At 49.7% G+C, this 23,640-nt stretch overlaps 1 protein-coding gene across 1 annotated transcript in view; it reads left to right on the top strand.

Moving 5' to 3' along the window:
- LOC308171069 (protein jagged-2-like) overlaps positions 1-20,870 on the top strand; it is a gene marked incomplete at both ends in the record, with an annotated part of 42,975 nt that extends 22,105 nt beyond the window's left edge. Inside the window, 21 exon segments of the mRNA XM_080545941.1 lie at positions 2,513-2,643; positions 3,255-3,374; positions 3,585-3,698; positions 4,130-4,243; positions 5,602-5,715; positions 6,374-6,420; positions 6,868-7,041; positions 8,583-8,733; positions 9,169-9,333; positions 11,292-11,405; positions 11,801-11,914; positions 12,296-12,409; positions 13,006-13,122; positions 13,334-13,361; positions 14,099-14,184; positions 15,336-15,449; positions 15,930-16,045; positions 16,587-16,844; positions 17,471-17,602; positions 19,763-19,925; positions 20,266-20,870. Coding sequence (XP_080402067.1) covers positions 2,513-2,643; positions 3,255-3,374; positions 3,585-3,698; positions 4,130-4,243; positions 5,602-5,715; positions 6,374-6,420; positions 6,868-7,041; positions 8,583-8,733; positions 9,169-9,333; positions 11,292-11,405; positions 11,801-11,914; positions 12,296-12,409; positions 13,006-13,122; positions 13,334-13,361; positions 14,099-14,184; positions 15,336-15,449; positions 15,930-16,045; positions 16,587-16,844; positions 17,471-17,602; positions 19,763-19,925; positions 20,266-20,870 — 3,091 coding nt within the window.
- Positions 20,871-23,640: the final 2,770 nt, after the last annotated feature.

Here is a 23,640-nt window from a genome sequence, read left to right as displayed (position 1 = left end):
TGCCTCTGCCTCTGCCTCTGTCTCTGCCTCTGTCTCTGCCTCTGCCTCTGCCTGCCTCTGCCTCTGTCTCTGCCTCTGTCTCTGCCCCTGTCTCTGCCTGCCTCTGCCTCTGCCTGCCTCTGCCTCTGCCTCTGCCTGCCTCTGCCTCGGCCTCGGCCTCTGCCTCTGCCTCTGCCTCTGCCTCTGCCTCTGCCTCTGCCTTCCTCTGCCTCTGTCTCTGCCTCTGCCTCTGCCTCTGCCTGCCTCTGCCTCTGCCTGCCTCTGCCTCTGCCTCTGCCTTCCTCTGCCTCTGTCTCTGCCTCTGCCTCTGCCTCTGCCTCTGCCTGCCTCTGCCTCTGCCTGCCTCTGCCTCTGCCTCTGCCTTCCTCTGCCTCTGTCTCTGCCTCTGCCTCTGCCTCTGCCTCTGCCTGCCTCTTCCTCTGCCTCTGCCTGTCTCTGCCTGCCTCTGCCTGCCTCTGCCTCTGCCTCTGCCTCTGCCTCTGCCTGCAGCTTATAGAGCCTCACACACAGGCCTCTCTCTCTCCACGCTACTGCTACCCAGCAGGGTTACAGTTGCAGCACACCACTGCTGCAGACTGGCGCTCTGACAGTGTGTGTTAGTATGTTTCTAAGTAGAGCACACACACACACACACACTGCGTTACAGTAGGGCACCCGAATAGCGTAGTAGGAGAGTGCAGCACACAGACCCTTTTTGCTTTTCACTACTACTACTACTACTACTACTACTACTACTACTACTACTACTACTAATAATAATAATACATTTTATTCATGGGTGCATTTCAAGGCTCTCAAGGACACCTTACAAGACATAGTTAAAACCAGATATCCAAACATTATAAAATCAACAAAGCAAAGTGAGATAAAAACAGCAAAGTCAGATAACAACAAACAAAATACAGCAGATCAAACCAAATAAGCCATTGTGAAAAGGTGTGTTTTAAGACTAGATTTGAAAGTGGAGAGAGTGTCAATATTACATGTTAGGTGGCAGAGAGTTCCAGAATGTTAGGTGGCAGAGAGTTCCAGAGTGTTAGGTGGCAGAGAGTTCCAGAGTGTTAGGTGGCAGAGAGTTCCAGAGTGTTAGGTGGCAGAGAGTTCCAGAGTGTTAGGTGGCAGAGAGTTCCAGAGTGTTAGGTGGCAGAGAGTTCCAGAGTGTTAGGTGGCAGAGAGTTCCAGAATGTTAGGTGGCAGAGAGTTCCAGAGGTGGGGAGCAGAACGGCTAAAGGCTCTAGATCCCATAGTAGTCAGGCGGGCAGAAGGTATGACAAGTTAGTTGGCAGAGGAGGATCTGAGACTACGGGAGGGAGTGTGAGTAAGAAGGAGTTCAGTGAGGTATGAAGGTGCTAGGTTATGGAGAGCCTTAAAGGTGAGAAGGAGAATCTTAAAATGAATACGGAATTTAATGGGGAGCCAATACTACACTGCAGTACTTGGAGTTACACATTTCAGAGGCCGCTGCTAAAAGCTCACAGACACACACACAGAGGAGTGTCGGGTGTATCGCTCGCTAGTAGCTAGCAGTAGTAGAGTGTTTGGTCGGCATCCATTTGCAGCGGCGAGAGAGAGGCGGGGGGGGGCCTTCCTTAAAATAGCTCCCTGGGAGAGAAATGACGGGACAGGTGGGGCAAGGTTACCGCTGGCCTTGGAATAACAGAGTGCTGCCATAAACCAACAGATTAGCTAACCCCTTCACCGACCCCCACCCACCCCCGCCTCAGACATGGACCCCTGCCTCCTAGACCACCCCCCGCTACCCCCCCACAAACATCCCCCTGAACCACACTAGCAGGATTGACCCTCACACTCGCTCTGGAATCCCCCCCGCCTCATGTCTAAGATTAGGCCAGACAGAAAGGGGTGTCACCGTTCGTTCACCTTGATGAAGATGTTAGTCTCTGGGCTGGACCGAGATGGGGTTTTCTAAACGGGTTTGGACCGCACAGCACCGCATCTCGGCATTTATTTTCAAAAAGATGTCGGTTGGTTCCTCCATGTCCTCCTCTCTCTGATTGGTTGACTGTCCGTGTTGATGATGACAGAGACCACACCCCTCAGTGTCCCCCTCCCCTCAGTGACTAGTAGCTGGGGTGTTCTTCTTCTAGCTTGACTACTACCAATGACCCCCCAGGCCTGAGCATAGATGACTTTTCCCTGCTATGACTGGTCGATAGATGATTCACTTACTTAGTCAAATGTATTTGTTGTTAGCTTGGATAAAAGGCATCTGGCTAAATGTCCTTAAATGTAAACGTGTTGTAACTGTTCCCACTAATCAGCTAATCATTCCAAGAGTAAAAACAAAACACGGTGCAGCAGCTTTCAGTCACGCTGCTGCATGCTCCTGGAACAAACTCCCTGAAGAAATCAAACAGGCCCAAACCCTTAAAATATTTTGATCTATTTACTTTGCTCCTCTTGCTGTATTTTAATGCTGCATGTAAAGCACTTTGAATTGCCCCTGTTGTATGAAATGTGCTGTACAAATACATTTACCTTGCCTTGCCAGGTGTAACTACGGGTGGCAGGGGCCGTTCTGTGACGAGTGCCTTCCCTACCCCGGCTGCGTTCACGGGACCTGCAACAAGCCCTGGCAGTGCAGCTGTGAGAAGAACTGGGGGGGCCTGCTGTGTGACAAAGGTGAGACTCCAGACCGTTATAATGTGAGGGTGTTATCATTATGGGGGGGCGGCTGTGGCTCAGGAGGTAGAGCCAGCATCTAATGATCGCAAGGTCAGCAGATCAGCAGTTCGAGCCCCGGCTGGCCACATGTCGAAGTGTCCTTGGGCAAGACACTGAACCCCAAATTGCTCCCAGTGAGCAGGCCTGCGCCTTGCATGGTAGCTTGGCCGCCATTGGTGAATGTGTGTGTGAATGGGTGAATGAGAGGCCGTTGTAAAGGCGCTATATATAAGTCAGTCCATTTACGTGAGGGTGGTATCATCGTGGGGGGTAGTTGTGGTCTAATGGATAGTGAGTTGGACTGATGATCGGAAGGTTATGAGTTCAAATCCCCACCTGAAACAATACCACCACTAGTGTGCCCTTGAGTAAGGCACTTTGCCCTCAATTACTCCAGGAGCGAGAATATCCCTGTAATCTGTAATCGTAAATCGTTTGATTAAAAAGCGTCTGGCTAAAAATGGCAAATTATTCTGAATTATTATCATTAAAGAGTGTACTGTAAGGGTAGTAGTGTTTGATTGAATGAGATTGACTGAGTTTGGCACGTCTGTCTGTCTCTATCGAAGACCTCAACTACTGCGGGACGAACCGTCCGTGTAAGAACGGTGGGACGTGTTTGAACACGGAGCCTGACGAGTACCACTGTGCCTGCCCTGACGGATACTCAGGCAAGAACTGCGAGATCGGTGAGTCAGAGAGCATCTCACACACACACACACACACGGCATCAAAGAAGGTGCTAGGCGTTAAAGATGATTTATGGGCCGATTACGTACGACGTTCAGAATGAATCTTTATTATTTATGTTTTGCATATTGTCATCATTTCTCAATGATACATTACCAACTCCTCCGCCCCTCCCTTCTTCTCTTAACTCCCCCCCCCCCCTCTCCCAGCGGAGCACGCGTGCGTGTCCAACCCCTGTGCCAACGGAGGCACGTGTCACGAGGTGCCGTCCGGGTTTGAGTGTCACTGTCCTGCTGGCTGGGCCGGGCCTACCTGCGCTAAGGGTGAGTCTGTCTGTCTGTCTGTCTGCTTGTCTGTCTGTCTGTCTGCCTGTCTGTCCTCCTCCTCACTTGATCTGTGTGTGTGGGTGGGTGTGAATGAACTGATTTCACTGATAGTGTTTATGTCCTTAATGCACTTTGTATTCATGTGGACATAAATAAAGCATTTCAAATGTGTGGGTGTGAGTGTGTGTGTGTGTGTGTGTGTGTGTGTGTGTGTGTGTGTGTGTGTGGGTGTGTGTGTGTGTGTGTGTGTGTGTGTGTGTGTGGGTGTGTGTGTCTCTGTGTGCGTGCATGCGTGCGTGCTTGCAAGTATATATATGTGTGTGTGTGTGTGTGTGTGCCTGCCTGCGCATGTGTGTGCGTGCATTACCCCGTGTTTACCACAGCCAGGCTGTTTACAGGAGTGTGTGTGTGTGTGTGTCGTGTTTCAGACACAGACGAGTGTGCGTCCAGCCCCTGCGCCCAGGGGGGCACCTGCGTGGACATGGAGAACGGCTTCGAGTGCCTCTGCCCCCCGCAGTGGGCGGGCAAGACCTGCCAGATAGGTGAGTCTGTCCGTCCGTCTGTCTGTCTCTCTGTCTGTAGCGTAGCATGCTCACTAGCATGCCGCCGCGCAGCCGCAGGTTAGCTGAGGACAACCCTGCCTCTGGCGCCAGACCTCCGGAGCATTCACGGCATGCCTCGATCGAACGATATGTTACGTTTGATGTGAATGTAATTTGATTCTTTAGTGTGGTGTGATATTAGATTAATGGTGAATGCTGTGTGTGTGTGTGTGGGGGGGGGGTTGTGTTTGTGTGTGTGTGAGGGAGAGAGAGAGATTTCTCTATCAGGAATCTCCTTGCTTGCTCACTCGTATTTTTGTAATTCGTCCCTCTCACACACTACTACGTCGAGCCACTACTATCACTACGGTCGCTGGGTGTACTAATGTGAGATGTGGTGCATTGTGGGTCCATCATGGAGAAAGCTGGATATTTATCTGCAACCTGAGCCCAGATGACTTGGAGTAAAGCTATAAATAACACACAAGCCTGGCAACTGGCTAGCCTTGGGGGGACAGATATACCCTGACAGGGGGTTATCTTTGGCTCTGGATGAGGGTAAAAGAGGGGGGGGGGGGGGGTAGGGGTATGTACTCTGTACTCTCTCTCCCTCAGATCAGAGCCCCCTCTCCCCCCCCCAAACAACGGCACACAATCTAGTCCCATGAGGGTGGAAAGACGAGAGGAAACGGTTTATAACCTGTAAACACGCTTCAGGGAGGGACACCCAAGCCGCGCAGGCTTGTGTTACCGCCCCGGCATGGCCCGTTATATTCTCAGTCCTGCACGGTTCCCCTTTCAGAGAGCCAGGCGGTACCTGAGAGAGGGGTGTCGGGTGTCCCTCTCAGGCCCGACAGGTGCTGCTCACCTCTGGGGACGAAGCGTTTGGGGGACTGGTCAACCAACAGGGAAGGGAGGGAGGTTAGAGTTGACCACTGCCTTTGGTGTGCCGGTCGGGAAACCTCAGGGAATTTACCTCAGGAACGACCGACAGAGGATTGGTCAGTTGGGAAGGGAAGTGGGGTTGGGGGGGGGAGGGAGGGGGGAAGGGTGGGGGAGGGGGGAAGGGTGGGGTCAGGGCAGGGATAGATGGATGGATTTAACTCGAGTTGAAAAGGTTTTTTTTTCTAAAAAAGGCTAGGAGGGTAGGGTTCTAGTCCACCTTAGGGGATCGGCTTCTCAAGGGCTTGAGTTTCGTTCCCGAGACTCTTGTTGTTGTGTGTTGCCATGAAGTTCTGCTCGGTGGTGGGGCTTTGGAAAGCTTGGTTCTTAGCTCTCTCTCTCTCCCTCCCTCCCCCCTCCTCTCTCTCTCTCTCTCTATCCCTCCCTCTCCCTCTCTCTCTCTCCCATCTCCGCAGACGTTAATGAGTGTGTTGGCAAGCCTTGCCACAATGCTTACTCTTGCAAAAACTTGATTGGTGGATATCACTGTGCGTGCTTTCGTGGATGGGCCGGCCAGAAGTGTGACATAAGTCAGTATCAGTGACGACCCCCCCCCCCCCGAGCGATGCCTCTGTCCCCCCCTCTCTCTGCCCCCCCCAGCGATGCCTCTGTCTCCCCCTCCCTCTGCCTCTCTGACGCTCTGTCACCTCCCTACCTCACAGGCCTCTCTGTCCTATCACAGACCCTCTGTCACAGACTCTCTATCTCTGCTTCACACTACCCAGAATCCCAGAGGATTTATAGAAAAAAATCCGATCCTATACGTAGAAAAGCTTTGAAGGGATTTTATGAAAGACAACTTTTTTCCCGGTTTCAACCTCACTGGCTTTTTTTCTCACTGCATGCATTTGTTTAACCGAGAACATCATGGAGCAGGTTGGTTTTTCACAGACGAGGCTCTTAAGTCCTAATCCTAGACTTCAAAAGCAGCATCGTCAATGGAGATTTCACATTAAAAGTGTGATTTAGTCCAGGGACTAGACCTTTAATAAGGCTTGTCTGTGAAACCCGGTCCCATGACTTCCTGCATCTTGAGAACTTTTTCTGGAAGAGTTTTTATTTCAGGCATTTAACCCGGCACTTTCTCTGTTGTATTGCACCTGCACGCCCCCCCCTGCATGGTCCCCCTGACCCCCCCCCCCCCCCACCGTTGGAACGGTATAACTGATTCCTCTCCTCTCTCCTCAGACATCAACAGCTGCCATGGGCAGTGTCAGAACGGAGCTACATGCAAGGTAAGAGGCCGTCGATTTCAGCGATTTTAGCCATCTGGTTACCGTGACAAAAGCACAATGCTCTCCATTCAGTCAGTATATGTATATACGGTCCCCAGCGGGAATCGAACCCCCAACTTAAGCGTTTGTTAGCTCCCCATGCTCTACCGACTACACCACAGAGGACCACAGGTCACAGGTTATCGTAGTGTAGCAGCACAATCCTCAAAGGAGGTAGAGTCGGTGTTTAGTGATCGCAAGGTCAGCAGTTCGAGCCCCGACTGGCCACATGTTGAAGTGTCCTTGGGCAAGACACTGAACCCCAAATTGCTCCCAATGAGCGCCTTGCATGGTAGCTTGTGAATGTGTGTGTGAATGTGTGTGTGGATGGGTGAATGAGAGGCCGTTGTAAAGCGCTTTGGAATAAGGCGCTACATTTACCATTTACCTTGCGTTCTCTCCCAGCAGGAGGGGAGGCGGGGGTACGTGTGTGCCTGCCCCCCAGGCTTCCTGGGTCGGCACTGCGAGGTGCAGAGGAACAGGTGCGGGGGGGAGCCGTGCAGGAACGGGGGCAAGTGCCACGCCCTTCTGGAGGGCTTCATGTGTGAGTGCCCCCGCGGGTTCACTGGCACCACCTGTGAGGTGAGCTACCTATCTATCTATCTATCTACCTATCTACCTATCTATCTATCTATCTACCTATCTACCTATCTACCTATCTACCTATCTATCTATCTATCTATCTGTGACAGTCACAGACGCCGTTTAGCTAGGAAGTGGTAGGGGGGTAGTGGTGGTCTAGTCTAGTGTATAGTGAGTTGGACTGTTGATTGGAAGGTTGAGAGTTCAAATCCCGCCTCAAACACCACCTCTAGTGTGCTCTTGAGTAAGGCACTTAGCCCTCAGTTACTCCAGGGGGAATGTCCCTGTAATTTGTAATTGTAATTCGCTTTGGATTAAAAGTGTCAGCTAAATGGCAAATTCCAAATTCTAGCTGACCAACCAATTTACATTGCAGTGAGTGCATACATTTGTCTATATATATATAGTCCCAGCACAATGTTCTACCAACGGAGCCACAGAGGACAAGTAATGGTGGTTCCACACACACGGCCATACAACTGCAACTGTATGTGACACGGTCTGGAAAGGGCAAATTCTCAACTCGGGCAAATGAGCAAAAAGCTTCTAATGTGTTTTCAGTTTCTTTTCTTTTTTTCTTAAGTTGAAGTGTTGAAGAGCCCACTTGATATAACAAACAACAGTTTTAAGATCACTAAATACTTAGAATTTGTTAATTGGATTCACTGTATCGTCTGTTGTAGGCTACTGGGTCAGCGATGCATGGCTTGTAAACAAACTTTCATTTTAGGACTTGCTAGAACGGCGTGTCAAAAGCAAGGATTGTGTGATCATCTAATTATGTGTAGTTATGTGTTTTTAGCATGTTGATGTTCTATCAGCATGTTGTGATGTGCTAAACACGCAGTTAGATGTTCGTAGCAATGTTCCTTTTTAGCACTGGCTATTAGTAGCTGTTCTGTTTGTGTTTTGATTCAGTGCACGTGTCTGTGTTTTGATTCAGTGCACGTGTCTCCGCTATTTGGTTTTAAGGTGGACCAACAAATAAACACACAATCTTCTTCAACTATTTTCAGATGTTAACACATCATTTGAAAGTTTACAATCTGCACTTTCATAATCTGGGAAAAAATCAATATTAAAAAATATCAATAAAATTATCATGAGGAGTTGAGGACTTTTTAACCAGACCCTGTCACATATGTCAATCAATCAAATCCTCATTATCAAACAATAGACAAGGCAAGGCAAGTTTATTTGTTTAGCACATTTCATACAACAGGGGCAATTCAAAGTGCTTTACATATAGCAAAATACAGAAAAAGAAGGATAGTAATACTTTTTTTTAAAATGGCGAATAGATACACATATATAGAAAATAAATACATAAACATTTAACAACATAATAAGACAATGAATAAAAAATATTTAGATAAAAGTGTTATTACTGCAACTGTATTCAAGCGCTGCTCTTCCCGATACGGCGTGAGAGATTGCAGATACTGCGTCTGTGTTTAGCCGCTATCTTACAATACATAAAAGCATGAGTCATACACAGGAGGGTTCATGTATTGACCCCCCCTCCCCTGCCCTCCCCCCAGGTGCAGAGCCACCCGTGCAGCCCCAGCCCCTGCCAGAACAAGGCCCAGTGCCACAGCCTGCTGGGGGACTTCTACTGCGCCTGTCCTGACGACTATGAGGGGAAGACCTGCTCCGAGCTCAAAGACCACTGCAAGACCAATACCTGCCAAGGTACACACACACACGCACACACACACACTGCAAGACCAACACCTGCCAAGGTACACACACACACACAGATGACCATGAACCCACTTGTTGCATGGTCTTTTTTGTCTATTTTTATTTTATTTTATTATTCAACTGTCACTTTATTTTGTTGTTGTTGTTGTTTTGTGGTCTGAGCTGCTGTAACACCTGAATTAATCAGGATCAATAATGTACCTATCTATCTGTCTGTCTGTCTGTCTGTCTGTCTATCTATCTATCTATCTATCTATCTATCTATCTATCTATCTATCTATCTATCTATCTATCTATCTATCTATCTATCTATCTATCTATCTATCGGTAATCTTCACCTACAGTACACTGTATTTTTTCACCTAATCTCAACCCAAACATCACATCAGTCTCTCCTGTCGTGTCTCTCTCTGTCCGTCTCAGTGATTGACAGCTGTACGGTTGCCGTGGCCACCAACGACACACAGGAAGGGGTGTGGCACATCTCGTCCAACGTGTGCGGGCCTCACGGACGCTGCATCAGCCAGCCGGCGGGAAACTTCACCTGCTCCTGTGAGCCGGGCTTCACCGGGACCTACTGTCACGAGAGTGAGTTTCTACCTACCTACCTACCTGTCTGTCTATCTATCTATCTATCTATCTATCTATCTATCTATCTATCTATCTATCACGAGAGTGAGTCACAGTACATTTACACTTTATCCCTTTACCAGACGCTTTTATCCAAAGAGATTTACAATCAGAGATTACAGGAACATTCTCCCTGGAGTACCTGAGGGCTAAGTGCCTTACTCAAGGGCACACTAGTGGTGGTGTTTTCAGGTGGGATTTGAACTCATGACCTTCTGATCACCAGTCCAACTCACTATCCACTAGTCCACCACTACCCCTACTATGCCCCCACTACCCCAGTACAAATCACAGTCTCCTTCATCATCATCACCCCCCCCCCCCAATGTTCTAACCCTGTCTCCTCTCCTGACAGACATCAATGACTGTGCCTTGTCTCCCTGTCAGAACGGAGGGACCTGCATCCTGTCCTAACCCTAACCCTGTCTCTGTCTCTCTCCTGTCCTAACCCTGTCTCTGTCTCTCTCCTGTCCTAACCCTGTCTCTGTCTCTCTGCTGTCCTAACCCTGTCTCTGTCTCTCTGCTGTCCTAACCCTGTCTCTCTGCTGTCCTAACCCTGTCTCTGTCTCTCTGCTGTCCTAACCCTGTCTCTGTCTCTCTCCTGTCCTAACCCTGTCTCTGTCTCTCTGCTGTCCTAACCCTGTCTCTGTCTCTCTGCTGTCCTAACCCTGTCTCTGTCTCTGTCTCCTCTGCTGTCCTAACCCTGTCTCTGTCTCTCTGCTGTCCTAACCCTGTCTCTGTCTCTCTCCTGTCCTAACCCTGTCTCTGTCTCTCTGCTGTCCTAACCCTGTCTCTGTCTCTCTGCTGTCCTAACCATGTCTCTGTCTCTCTCCTGTCCTAACCCTGTCTCTGTCTCTCTGCTGTCCTAACCCTGTCTCTGTCTCTCTGCTGTCCTAACCCTGTCTCTGTCTCCTCTGCTGTCCTAACCCTGTCTCTGTCTCCTCTGCTGTCCTAACCCTGTCTCTGTCTCTCTGCTGTCCTAACCCTGTCTCTGTCTCTCTGCTGTCCTAACCCTGTCTCTGTCTCTCTGCTGTCCTAACCCTGTCTCTGTCTCTGTCTCTCTCCTGTCCTAACCCTGTCTCTGTCTCTCTGCTGTCCTAACCCTGTCTCTGTCTCTCTGCTGTCCTAACCCTGTCTCTGTCTCTCTGCTGTCCTAACCCTGTCTCTGTCTCTCTGCTGTCCTAACCCTGTCTCTGTCTCCTCTGCTGTCCTAACCCTGTCTCTGTCTCTCTGCTGTCCTAACCCTGTCTCTGTCTCTCTGCTGTCCTAACCCTGTCTCTGTCTCCTCTGCTGTCCTAACCCTGTCTCTGTCTCTCTCCTGTCCTAACCCTGTCTCTGTCTCTCTGCTGTCCTAACCCTGTCTCTGTCTCTCTCCTGTCCTAACCCTGTCTCTGTCTCTCTCCTGTCCTAACCCTGTCTCTGTCTCTCTGCTGTCCTAACCCTGTCTCTGTCTCTCTGCTGTCCTAACCCTGTCTCTGTCTCTCTCCTGTCCTAACCCTGTCTCTGTCTCTCTGCTGTCCTAACCCTGTCTCTGTCTCTCTGCTGTCCTAACCCTGTCTCTGTCTCTCTGCTGTCCTAACCCTGTCTCTGTCTCTCTGCTGTCCTAACCCTGTCTCTGTCTCCTCTGCTGTCCTAACCCTGTCTCTGTCTCTCTGCTGTCCTAACCCTGTCTCTGTCTCTCTGCTGTCCTAACCCTGTCTCTGTCTCTCTGCTGTCCTAACCCTGTCTCTGTCTCTCTGCTGTCCTAACCCTGTCTCTGTCTCTCTCCTCTCCTAACCCTGTCTCTGTCTCTCTCCTGTCCTAACCCTGTCTCTGTCTCCTCTCCTGTCCTAACCCTGTCTCTGTCTCTCTCCTGTCCTAACCCTGTCTCTGTCTCTCTGCTGTCCTAACCCTGTCTCTGTCTCTCTCCCTGACAGACATCAACGACTGTGCCGTGTCTCCGTGTCAGAACGGAGGGACCTGCATAGACGGGATCTCCTCCTTCCAGTGCTTCTGTCCCGACGGCTGGGAGGGGGGGCTGTGTGACCTGGGTGAGTGTGTGTGTGTGTGCGTGTGTGTGTGTGTGTGTGTGTGTGTGTGTGTGTGTGTGTGTGACCTGGGTGAGTGTATGTGTGACCTGGGTGAGTCTGTGTGTGTGTGTGTGTGTGTGTGTGTGTGTGTGACCTGGGTGAGTGTATGTGTGACCTGGGTGAGTGTGTGTGTGTCTGTCTGTGTGTGTGTGTGTGTGTGTGTGTGTGTGACCTGGGTGAGTGTATGTGTGACCTGGGTGAGTGTGTGTGTGTCTATTTTTATTTATTTAAAAAAAAAAATCTTACTACCCTTCTTTTTCTGTATTTTTTAATGCTCTATGTAAAGCACTTTGAATTGCCCCTGCTGTATGAAATGTGCTCTACTAATAAACTTGCCTTGCCTGGGTGTGTTCCAGATGTGAACGAGTGCAGCAGGAACCCGTGTAAGAACGGAGGTCAGTGTGTCGACCTGCTGAACGACTTCTACTGCCAGTGTACCGACAGCTGGAAGGGCAAGACCTGCCACTCACGTGAGTCTAGCCTGCCTGTGTGTATGTGTATGTGTGTGTGTGTGTGTGTATTTAGTAGTAGTAGTTAGTAATAGTAGTGTCCGCTCTGCTCTCTCTCTCTCCCTCTCTCTCTCTCTCTCTCTCTCTCTCTCTCCCTCCCTCTCCGTCTCTCCCTCTCTACCTCTACCTCTCCCTCTCTCTCTCTCTCTCTCTCTCTCTCTCCCCCTCTCTATCTCTACCCATGTGTGTGTTAGTGTGTGTGTATGTATGTATGTAAGTATGTAAGTGCAGAGTGTGTGTCTTCAGTCTGTCAAGTCTGGGTTCTGACCTGTTGTTCTGGTGCAGGTGAGAGCCATTGTGTATGGGTGTGTCTGGGTTCTGATCTGTGTGGTTCTGGTGCAGGTGAGAGCCAGTGTGACTCCAGCACCTGCAGTAACGGGGGGACCTGCTACGACCACGGGGACACCTTCCGCTGCACCTGTCCCTCAGGGTGGGGGGGCAGCACCTGCAACACCGGTGAGAGGCGCTTATAACACTGTTATTACCTGTTACTACCTGTTATTACACTGTTATTACCTGTTATTACCTGTTACTACTAAGGGTGGGGGGGCAGCACCTGCAACACCAGTGAGACACGCTTATTAACGCTGTTATTACCTGTTACTACCTGTTATTACACTGTTATTACCTGTTACTACAGGTTAGCTCGCCAATCTCTCAAAGGTTTCTAACAGTAGAAGCATTTCTAACAGTAGAAGTATTAGAAGTAGAAGTATTTCTAACAGTAGAAGTATTTCTAACAGAAGAAGTATTTCTAACAGAAGAAGTATTTGTAACAGTAGAAATATTTCTAACAGAAGAAGTATTAGAAGTAGAAGTATTTCTAACAGTAGAAGTATTTCTAACAGAAGAAGTATTTCTAACAGAAGAAGTATTTGTAACAGTAGAAATATTTCTAACAGAAGAAGTATTTCTAACAGTAGACGGTATCTATCTAACAGTCTCTGTGTTGTGTCTCTAACAGTAGAAGGTATCTATGTAACAGTAGAAGCGTTTCTAACAGTAGAAGGTATCTATCTAACAGTCTCTGTGTCTCTTCTCTCTCTCCTCAGCTAAGAACAGCACGTGTGACTCAGGGCCGTGTGAGAACGGGGGGACGTGTGTCGGAGGGGGGGATGCCTACACCTGCATCTGCAAGGACGGCTGGGAGGGGCCCACCTGCTCTCAGAGTACGACATGATTGGTCACCTTCACTGGGATCCTTAACTTTACCTCAGGGATCCTTGAAGATCCTTCTAGATTCTAGATCAATCAATGACCAATGTGCTTTTTATCTGATGTATTTTTTTTCTCTCTCTCTCTCTCTCTCTCTCTCTCTCTCTCTCTCTCTCTCTCTCTCTCTCTCTCTCTCTCTCTCTCTCTCTCTCTCTCTCCTCACAGATGCCAACGACTGCAACCCCCACCCCTGGTGAGTCGACTGTTGTTGCGTTTTAAACAACATTCTCTGTCTTTCTCAGCTCTGTTAGCTAGTTTCAAAATAGGAACAGAGGAAGAAGCGCTAGTTAGCCTAGCCACTCATCTCACTAGATCTCATTTAAAGCCCAGTTTCCCGGAGGGGGGGGGGGGGGATATTGAGGTGTGTGTGTGAACGTGACAACGTGTCTGTGTGCCCCCCCATGTGGAAGGTGTGTGAGAGGAGAAGTGTTAGCTCTGACAGCTGGGTATTCATTCTCTCTCCTCTGGATCAGAGAGGGGTTGGGGGGGGCTGGGGGAGGGGGGGGGGACAAAGGCTCCTGCCGCCACAATGACTGACAGGGAGATTAGCACCGGGGGGGCATCGGGGTGGGAAGAGACGCCCCCCCACCCCCACCCTATTCTTCCTCTCTGACCTCTGGGCACGGGGCAGTGTGGGGCGGACAGGGGGGGTGGGCGGGAGGGACAGCGCAGTATGGGGTCAGCCAGGGATTTGCATATGAAGTCTGGACATTGATGAGGGGGATCAGGCTTTAGTCAGGCCCATCATTCTCTCTCCTCTCCTGCATTTGAAACCCTGAAACCGCAGACTACAAACTCTCTTTGTGGTCTGAGCCCTATAGACTTAATGGCCTGATAACGGCCAGAACACCTGTGTCCTGCCCTATAAGAGTGAGGGTTATGTATTCATGTCTGCCTCTTCTCTCCCCCTTTCCCCCCCCCCTCCCTCAGCTATAACGGAGGGATCTGTGTGGACGGGGTGAACTGGTTCCGCTGTGAGTGCGCCCCGGGATTCGCCGGACCAGACTGCCGGATCAGTGAGTCCTCCTCCCTGCCTTGCCTTGCCTTGCCTGGGAACCAGAGGGGTGTAGGGGGGGAAGGGAGGGGGGGGGGTGGTCAGATTGAAGGGTCAGGGGTGAAAGGGGGACAGGGGACGGTGGGGGGGGAGGTTGAGCCGATTGTTTCTGAGGGACAGATTAGGAAGCCTTTAGGAAGCCTGTCTTAACCCCTGACCCCCCTCTTGTGAGGAGAGGTCAGCTGTATTCTGCAAACAGGTCAGTCCCCCCCCCCCCCCCCCAGTCCCCTGCATTCTCTGGGAGAATCCTCTCTCCTTCCCCCCCCCCCCCTCAGTAAAGATGCATGAGAAACCCACCAGTGCGGTTCCCCTGGTGTGGTGGTGGTTGTTGTGGTTGTGTTGTGGTTGAGAGATGCAGTGTACTGGCTCCCTGTCAGTTATAGAATAGACTTGACAAGATTATTTTACTAGTCTATAAATCACTCCACTGCCATGCACCCAAATACGTCATGGACATGGTTGTGAGGTACACACCAGGTATGAATGAATGAATGAATGGAATGAATGAATGGTCTTTATTGTCATTGATATAGTACAGGTACCAAACAACGAAATTTGGGAGGGGGGGCTCCCCTGGTGCTAGGAAAAAAAACTAGAAACAAGAAGGGAAAAGAGCTGGTTTACATAAATAAAGGCTATGTACACTATCCATAGCCAGGTAGACCCCTGAGGTCCACTGGCACTGAACTCCTGACGGTCCCAGAAGCCAGGACCAGGAGATATGGAGAGACAGCTTTCAGTATATGCTCCCAGACTATGGAACACCCTACCTGAGAGCCTGAGATTGTCCAACACTCTGGAAAGAGCCTGAGATTGTCCAAAAAACCTTTTAAATTGCCCATCTTAGTTGTTACTTTATCTTCTTTGCTCTTTGTGAAACGCATTGAGTCACATTTTGTGAGAAATGCGCTATACAAATAACATTTTATTTTATTTTATTTTATTTAGTAAGGGCCGCCATGTCTTCCCTCTGCAGATGTAGATGAGTGTGGTCCGTGATGTGTTGTTGTGGTTGTGTTGTATTGTGGTTGTGCAGAGTTAGGGGAGATGGTTGTGGTTGTTGTGGTGGAGGTATACGTGTGTCGTAATGGCCGCCATGTCTCCCCTCCTCAGATGTAGATGAGTGCCAGGCTCTGCCCTGCGCGTACGGCTCCACCTGCGTAGACGAGATCAACGGCTTCCGCTGCGTCTGTCCCCTGGGCCGCGCCGGGCCTCGCTGCGAGGAGTGTGAGTTACCCAGCAGCCCTTTACCTCAGGATCTATCTACCTATATATCTATGTATCTATCTATGTATCTATATATCTATCTACCTCAGGATCTATGTATCTATATATCTATATATCTTTACCTCAGTATCTATCTGTCTATATATCGATGTATCTATGTATCGATCTACCTCAGGATCTATCTATATATGTATCTATCTTTACCTCAGCATCTATCTATATATGTATCTATCTTTACCTCAGGATCTATCTATCTATGTATCTATCTACCTCAATATCTATCTATCTATCTATCTATTTAGTATCACAGTATCTCTGTATAGTGATGAATGGTACTACATTCTACTGCCCACCTGGAATTCGGAGAGAGAGTTCCTAACCGACCGTAATATAGCCTCTTTCCCAAAGCCTGATTCAAATGCTAATACTGCTCTGCTCTCTCTCTCTTCCTCCCTCCCTCCCCCTCCCTCCCTACCTCAGTCATAGGCATAGGGAAGGCCTGCCATTACTCTGGTCTGCAGTTCCCTCACGGCAGCCGGTGGGAGGAGGAGTGTAACACCTGTCACTGTGTCGACGGATACGTGCGCTGCTCTAAGGTGAGACACACACACACACAAACAAACAAACACACACACACAGTGGTGTAACGAGTCTGCACTGGGCCCTAATGCAAGATGGTCAGAGTGGGCCCTAGGGAGTGCGTAATTTTTGCCTACAAAATACTTTTTGCGCAATTCATGCCTAGCTTACAACAAGTTTTCATTAGCCAAAATAAATAATAGCCTAGTAAAGGGTGCGCTTTCCGAGAGAGAGAGAGAGAGAGAGAGAGAGAAAGAGAGAGAGAGAGAGAGAGAGAGAGAGAGAGAGAGAAGAAGACTGCTCATTATTACGTGGTCCAACACTTTCACACACACACACACACACCGAACATAATCGGTGACAGCGCACCACCTGCACATTGACAACAACAGTCAAATAAATCCTATTCATAATTAAGTTGTTAGAGCACCCTGAAAACCTAATCGGTAACAGCGCACCTTGATACAGATCATGAATATATTGGTGACAGCACATTGACAACAGTCAAATAAATAATAATAATTTCTCTCTGTGCGTGTGCCCCCCCTCCCTCCCCAGGTGCGTTGTGGCCGGCGGCCCTGCCTGCTCCAGAAGCCCCCCCCCCCTCCAGACAGCCCCCCCTCCTGTCCCGGGGGCCACGAGTGCGTGGAGCACCACTACCTCACCTGCTTCTCCCCCCCCTGCCACCGCTGGGGGGTCTGCGCCACCCCGGACCCCCCCCCGCCCCTCCACACCCAGTGTGAGCCCAACAGCGGTTACCTGGACAACAGCTGCGCGCGCATCACACTCATCTTCAACAGGGACAAGGTTCCACAGGTGAGGAGAACCCCTGTAATGATCGCAACTAAGGTCGGCGGTTCGGAGGTTCGAAGGTTCAATCCCCGGCTGGCCATGTGTAGAGGTGTCCTTGGGTTGGGCAAGACACTGAACCACCCAGAAATTGCAGGGGTTGAGCGGGCCGGCACCTTGCATTGTAGCTTTGTTGCCGTTGGTGTGTGAATGGGTGAATGAGAGGCCGTAGTAAAGCGCGTTGGAATATGGCGCTATATAAGTATATATATATCTATATAAGTCAGTCTACATAATTGTAGTACATTTACTGTCATGACTGTCATTCGATAATTCGATGATATGAAGATCTCGTTTGGAATGTTTTTGTTTTGTAAACTCCTCCTTACGAGAAAGGTCTTATTAGAAATGGCTGTACTGGCAATCCCCTCAGCCAACAATGCTAAATGCTAATCTGTGTGTGTGTGTGTGTGTGTGTGTGTCTCTCTCTCTCTCTCCCCCTCCCTCTCCTTCTCCCTCTCCCTCTCCCTCTCCCTCCCTCCCTCCCCCCCTCCCTCCCTCCCCCCCTCCCTCCCTCCCCCTCTCCCTCCCTCCCCCTCTCCCTCTCTCTCTCTCTGTGTGTGTGTGTGTGTGTGTGTGTGTGTGATCTGCAGGGCACCAACGTGGAGAACATCTGTTCAGAGCTGAGGTACCTGCCGGTCACCCAGACCCTGGCCAAGGAGCGGCCCCTCCTCATCCTCTGCGACCTCTCCTACACCAACAGGGACGCCGTGGAGGTTGCCATGGTGAGAGCCTTGTACCTGTCGTCCCCCCCTCAGAAGACCCCCCCACACACACACGCACACACACCACCTCGATCCGGATCGGCTGCCATCTGCTATCGATCCTCCTCACCTCCCATTGTCGCCACAGCTCTCCCTCTCTCTCCCTCCCCCCTCTCCCCCTCCCTCCCTCCCTCTCTCCCTGAGCCTCTCTCTCCCTCCCTCCCTCCCCCCCTCCCTCTCCCTCTCTCCCTCCCTCCTTCCCTCTCTCTCCCTCCCTCCGTTAAGCCCAGAGGACCTCGCCCCTCTCTGTTCTGTCTGTCTCTCTCTCTCTTTATTAAATCATGCATTAATTCGTCACTGTGCTGTAAATGTGTTCCAGAGTAGACTTGTAAAACCGGAGCCTTCTCCTTCTCTCTCTCTCTCTCCCTCTCTTCCCCTCTTCGTAAAAAAAGGGTTAGTGTTTTGCGCAACGCCTTCATTCTTCTTCTTCTAGAACATCTGTTTTAGCTTCACATTTTAGCTTCACTTTAGGAGGAGCACACCTTACTGTTCTGTGTCTCTCCTCCTCCTCCTCCTCTCTGGCTCCTCACATCCCTCCACCTCTCCCTCCCTCCCTCTCTCCCTCCTCTCCTCCCTCCCTCCTCTCCTCCCTCCCTCTCTCTCCCTCCCTCCCTCCCTCTCTCTCCCCCTCCTTCCTTCCCTCCCTCCCCCCCCCCCCCCACACACACCATTCTCTCTCTCCCCTTCTCCTCCCTCTGGAGTGCGTCTGCCTCGGCCACCCAGACTTTCCTCTCTCCCTCTCTCTCTCTCTCTCCGTCAGAGTCAGAGTCAGAGATGCGGGGGGAAATCAGGCACTGCAGGGCTCTAAGCTCTTAATGGAGGGGGATTAGGGCGCGCTTCTTGTGATGTTGTAGTCCTGTTTGGAGGACGGACAGGAAAAGGAGTGGTGGCGGCGTCTGACGTCCTCCCACTGCGGGGGCTTACTTTATTTTCCGAATGTTAGTTACTGTTGTTGTTGTTGTTGTTATTCGTTTGGTACTCGCCGTACGAGATTGTATTATCTCTGAGTCTCTTGTAACTTGTGGTTTTTGGCTTTGGCGGCAGGCAGGCAGGGTAGTCCTTGTGTACTGTTAAGATCTAATACAGAGGTTCTAGGGAGGGAGGGAGGGAGGGAGGGAGGGAGGGAGAGAGAGACAGAGAGAGAGAGACACAGAGAGAGAGACACACAGAGACAGAGAGAGAGAGAGATACAGAGAGAGAGAGACACAGCGACAGAGAGAGAGAGCAAGAGAGACAGGGAGAGAGAGACACAGAGAGAGAGAGAGAGAGAGACAGAGAGAGAGCGAGAGAGACACAGAGAGACAGGGAGAGACAGAGAGACAGGGAGAGAGACACACAGAGAGAGAGAGACAGAGAGAGAGCGAGAGAGACACAGAGAGAGAGAGAGACAGGGAGAGACAGAGAGACAGGGAGAGACAAAGAGAGAGAGAGAGAGAGAGGTAGCTCAGTAAGTGCTTAGTCCATTGTGCAGAAGCCCAGAGATGGTGATGTGTGTGTGTGTGTGTGTGTGAGAGGAGGGTGAGGGGCTTGTGTTGGGCTTGGCCTGTGTGAATGAGAGGCTGATATTTCCCAGAGAGAAGAAGAGAGAGGGAGTGTTCCTGGCTGGCCGGGGAGCCACAGCTGGCCTGCTCTCCATTGTTCCTCCTAATTGAAGAGCGCAGCACAGAGCTAGCTCCCCGCTGGTCCCCCCGGACTCCCTCTGATCCACTTATTAACCAATTAACTACACCCTTTGTGTTCTCCCTGGGGGGGTTGGGAGGGGGGGGGGGGGGGGTTATGAGAGAGGTTGGGAGTGAATCTCTTTCTCCTAGTCTCTCCTGTGAACTCACCATCTCGTCTCTTGTCCTCCTTACCTCCCCATCCTCTCTCCCCATCCTCTCTCCCTCTCTACCTCTCTCTACCTCTCCCTCTCTCTCTCTCTCTCTCTCTCTGTCTCTCTATCTACCTCTCTGTCTCTCTATCTACCTCTCTGTCTACCTCTGCCTCTCTCTCTCTCCCTCCTTAACTTTACCTCAGGGATCCTTCTAGATTCTGGATCAATCAATGACCAATGTGATTTTAACTCATATTTTTGTCTCTCCCTCTCCCTCCCTCTCCCTCTCTCTCCCTCCTCTCCTCCAGTCCTATGAGCCTGACCCGCGGGGGGAGCGGGACGGGGACAGCGGTCAGATCCAGGCTGCAGCCAGCGCCATCACCAACGCCCTGTCCAAGCGCCACAACAGCACGGTGATGCTGGCGGTGGTGGAGGTGAAGGTGGAGACCCAGGTCATGCCGCAGCCCGTGGGTGAGTCGAGGGGGTCAAACCGCAGCTAACCGTCGCATGCTGCATGGTCTAACAACGCAGTACTGAGCAACTGTTGGCAACTGTGTGGAAATTAAATAGATGACGATGGTGTATACGTCAAATGTTGTTTGAGGAAAAAGCTCCATTGGGTCACTCAGTGTTAACTGTCACTTAGATCTAACTGTCACTTTCAAATTTGAGATAAGATTTGACAGTTGGTGATGTGGTGTTCTAGTGTTAACAGGCTTTCCAGGATAAAACTCCAGAAACATCTCAGTGCTTCTGGTTCTGGTTCTGCCTAGTGTTTTAATACGTTTCCCCCCCCCCCACCCTCCCTCAGTCTACCTGGTCCCGGTGCTGTGCGTGGTGTTCGGGGTGCTGTGGATCTTCTGCATCGTGGTGTGCGTGTGGTGGACGAGGAAGAGGAAGAAAGAGCGGGAAAGAGCCCGCTCCGCGGCGGGGGAGGTGGACGGCACCGTGAACAACCAGCTGGAGCCTCTGAGGGGGGGCGGCGGGGGGGGGCGCACGGCGATGACGCAACACAGCAAAGACAACCGGGACAAAGACGTTCATTCGTACGAATGCAAGAAACTCATGGGAGACCCCGCAGACAGGAATGGTGACGGGGCTGAGGGAGAGGAGGAGGAGGAGGAAGGAGGAGAAGAGGAGGAGGGAGGAAGAGGAAGAGGAGGAGGAGGAGGCATGGAGGTGGAGAAGTGCCCTCCCAAACAAAAGTGCTCCTCCCAAAAAGCACTGGTGGTGCAGCTGGACCGCGGGGGGGTGGTGGGGGGGGGCAAGGGCGGGGTGGGGGGGGTGATCTGTACGAGCCGGAGCGCCCCCCAGGTTAAGGCCCCTCACCGGACGGTCTACAGCCCAAAGGACAACCGCTGTAAAAACCTCAACGCTGCCAACGTCTGTGACGACGTCAAAGACCATTATGTATGAGAAAGAGGCCTGGAGTTAGGCCTGGAGCTGGGCTTAGACTGGGCCTGGAGTTAGGCCTGGAGTTAGGCCTAGACTGGGCCTGGAGTTAGGCTTGGAACTGGGCCTAGAGCTGGGCTTAGACTGGGCTTAGACTGGGCCTGGAGCTGGGCTTAGAACTGGGCTTAGAGCTGGGCTTAGAACTGGGCTTAGAGCTGGGCTTAGAACTGGGCTTAGAGCTGTGCTTAGGACTGGGCCTGGAGCTGGGCTTAGAACTGGGCTTAGATTGGGCCTGGAGCTGGGCTTAGAACTGGACCTAGAGCTGAGTTTCGACTGGGCCTGGAGCTGGGCTTAGAGCTGGGTTTAGACTGGGCTTGGAGCTGGGCTTAGACTGGGCCTAGAGCTGGGCTTAGAACAAGGCCTGGACCTGGGACCTTTCAAACCGAGGAATTGTCTCCAACTGATTTCAAAAACAAAAAGCACCAAAAGTGAAGATATTATACCAGAAGCTTTTTATTTTTATTTTTTAATTATTTGACTTTTATTCCCTTTTTTTCTTTCTCTGCAACTCGGAGGCCGCAAACGCATAGGAGGGCACAAACATCTCATTGACTAAAAACACACATCTGGATTTCAGTTAAAAAAACGTTTTAAATCCCCCCCAAAAACATCACTCTGTTGGAAATTAAGAAGAAAGGACAGAAAGAAGAACCTTCTTTTCCTTTTTAATTTTAACTTTTGGTTTTGTTTACATTACAAACGTGTTGATGAACATTCTTCTGAAGAGGAGAGGCCTTCTTTCTCCACAGTGTTGTCATTGAGAAGATCCTGGATCACGTGACTTTGTGGCCTGTATCATGTGACTTTGTGGCCTGTATCACGTGACTTTGTGGCCTGAGCACTGCCCTCAGAGGACTACTGCACAGCGGGAGGTTGTCGATGGCAGCTGTTGTTACTGCTGCGCCGTGTCTAGTCCACAATCTGCCTTAACCCACACACTGGGCTATCTCTGTACTTTCTTTAGTATAAAAGTAAAATTTGTATATGTAAAAATGATGTACAAGGATATTTATATAAGACCTTTTAGGAAAAGCTAACATTAACACTATACCACGACACCTGACATAAGCGTTTTGTTTACATCCATAAACATCTTTCTTCCCTCTATGACGTGTAAACGCCTCTAATGATCTTGTGTATATTATCTCCCTTTAACATGTTGTTTTACACCACTTCCTGCAAGCTGATGCGATAACTTCAGTATTTTGCTTTGGTAGAAAGTGCCTTCAGCCCCTCACCACACATTCTTTTCTCATTGGAAGAGTTTATAAATGGTTTAGAAACGGTTTATCCACAGACTTACAATTTATACAAAAGGGAAAAGATGTCCTACTACCACAGCTCTTCTCACCACCAACGAAGGTGTTTTTCTTTGAACAATGTACATATGTAAATATGAAAAATGGCTGTGTATATTTGAATTTAGTAACTTAAGTGACCCTTTTATTATTATTATAGTTATTCTAAAGAATAAGATTGTTTTTGTTTTTTGTTTTTTATGATGTCATTCCGTTTATTTGTGTCCGTTGACACAAGGCAGGTTTTATACAGATGTTATGGACGATATCCAGGGTCCCACTTAATCACCAGAGCATTGGCATAAACAGATTATAGGTGGTTGTTTGTTTTTGCGTTATGATTTTTTGTTTCCAACACTTAAAATTGTGAGTATGCAGAGCTGTTAGTTCTAGACTTGTCCTCGTCCGCTGCTTCAGGTAATATCTCTGGGTTTCCTTAGCGAATGCCGGCACACCTCCCATCTCCCATTCACTGTGCTACTGTATGTGAACACTAGAATGTCCTATTAGAACACAGAGGTGTACCAAGGTTGGGTTAGGTAACACTGCGTCTGACAGAGGAGCTGTCATCCTCATGGTTTTAAAGTTTAAACGATCTCTCATCGCTCTTCCTCTTTGTGGTTGTCCAATGAAATCAAAAGGTTGACCCGGAGGGAGGGAGTCCGTATGGATAACTGTTTCTCCAGAGTTAGCAGGCGTTCACCCAGTCCTATAGCGATGCATACGGTCTCTGCTTTTAATACTGGTCTAATGAAGGGAACAAGTTTTATTGTTGATGTTGCTGTTGTTGTGGTTGTTGTCCAGTGTTTGTATAGATTCTGTTTCTGCACTAAAACAGAGGATGACGATGACGACCCATTTGAGAGTTACCTCAGACTGGGTAGTAGTGAACAGGATTTTTTTGTTGTTCTTTAATAAAAAAAAACAGTTTGATATTATTATTCTCGGACGACAAGAATTATGGTTTCAATTTTGTTGATGATGATGCAAATTAAAGGAAATCCAAATCATTACCCATATCTAGTCAGCGAACGAACCCCACTAGCCCCAAAGGAGAGGGCTGAATGTGCAGAACATTGTAATTATTTTGTACAAAAGAGCAGTTGGCAAAGTCTTTGGTTTGTTAGTGGAATTTTTGTTTGTTCTTAGAACAATCCAACTATTTATTAAAGTATTTTATACCAATGTATTTGTTTTTGTCGTATTTATAAGTAGGCTAAGGATTGACATCTTTGTCATTTACATGATTCGTCTCTGTCATTTGCTGCTTCTCCTTCTGCTTTTAAGCCGATTCAAAGCTCAACCAATCAGGTACGGTCCCTTTCTTGCATTCATCTGCTGTTAATAGGTAGGTAATGATTAACATTAGCGTGCGCTCCATCACGATAGCAATTAGGCAGCTGTGTAGAGGAGAATGTGTAATGGTTCGATTTCGT

Source organism: Nansenia antarctica (assembly GCF_963989245.1).
Source record: "Nansenia antarctica genome assembly, chromosome: 1".
Taxonomy (NCBI): Eukaryota; Metazoa; Chordata; class Actinopteri; order Argentiniformes; family Microstomatidae; genus Nansenia; species Nansenia antarctica.
The sequence above is the reverse complement of the archived record's forward strand: the minus strand, read 5'-3'. Positions and strand labels throughout refer to the sequence as shown.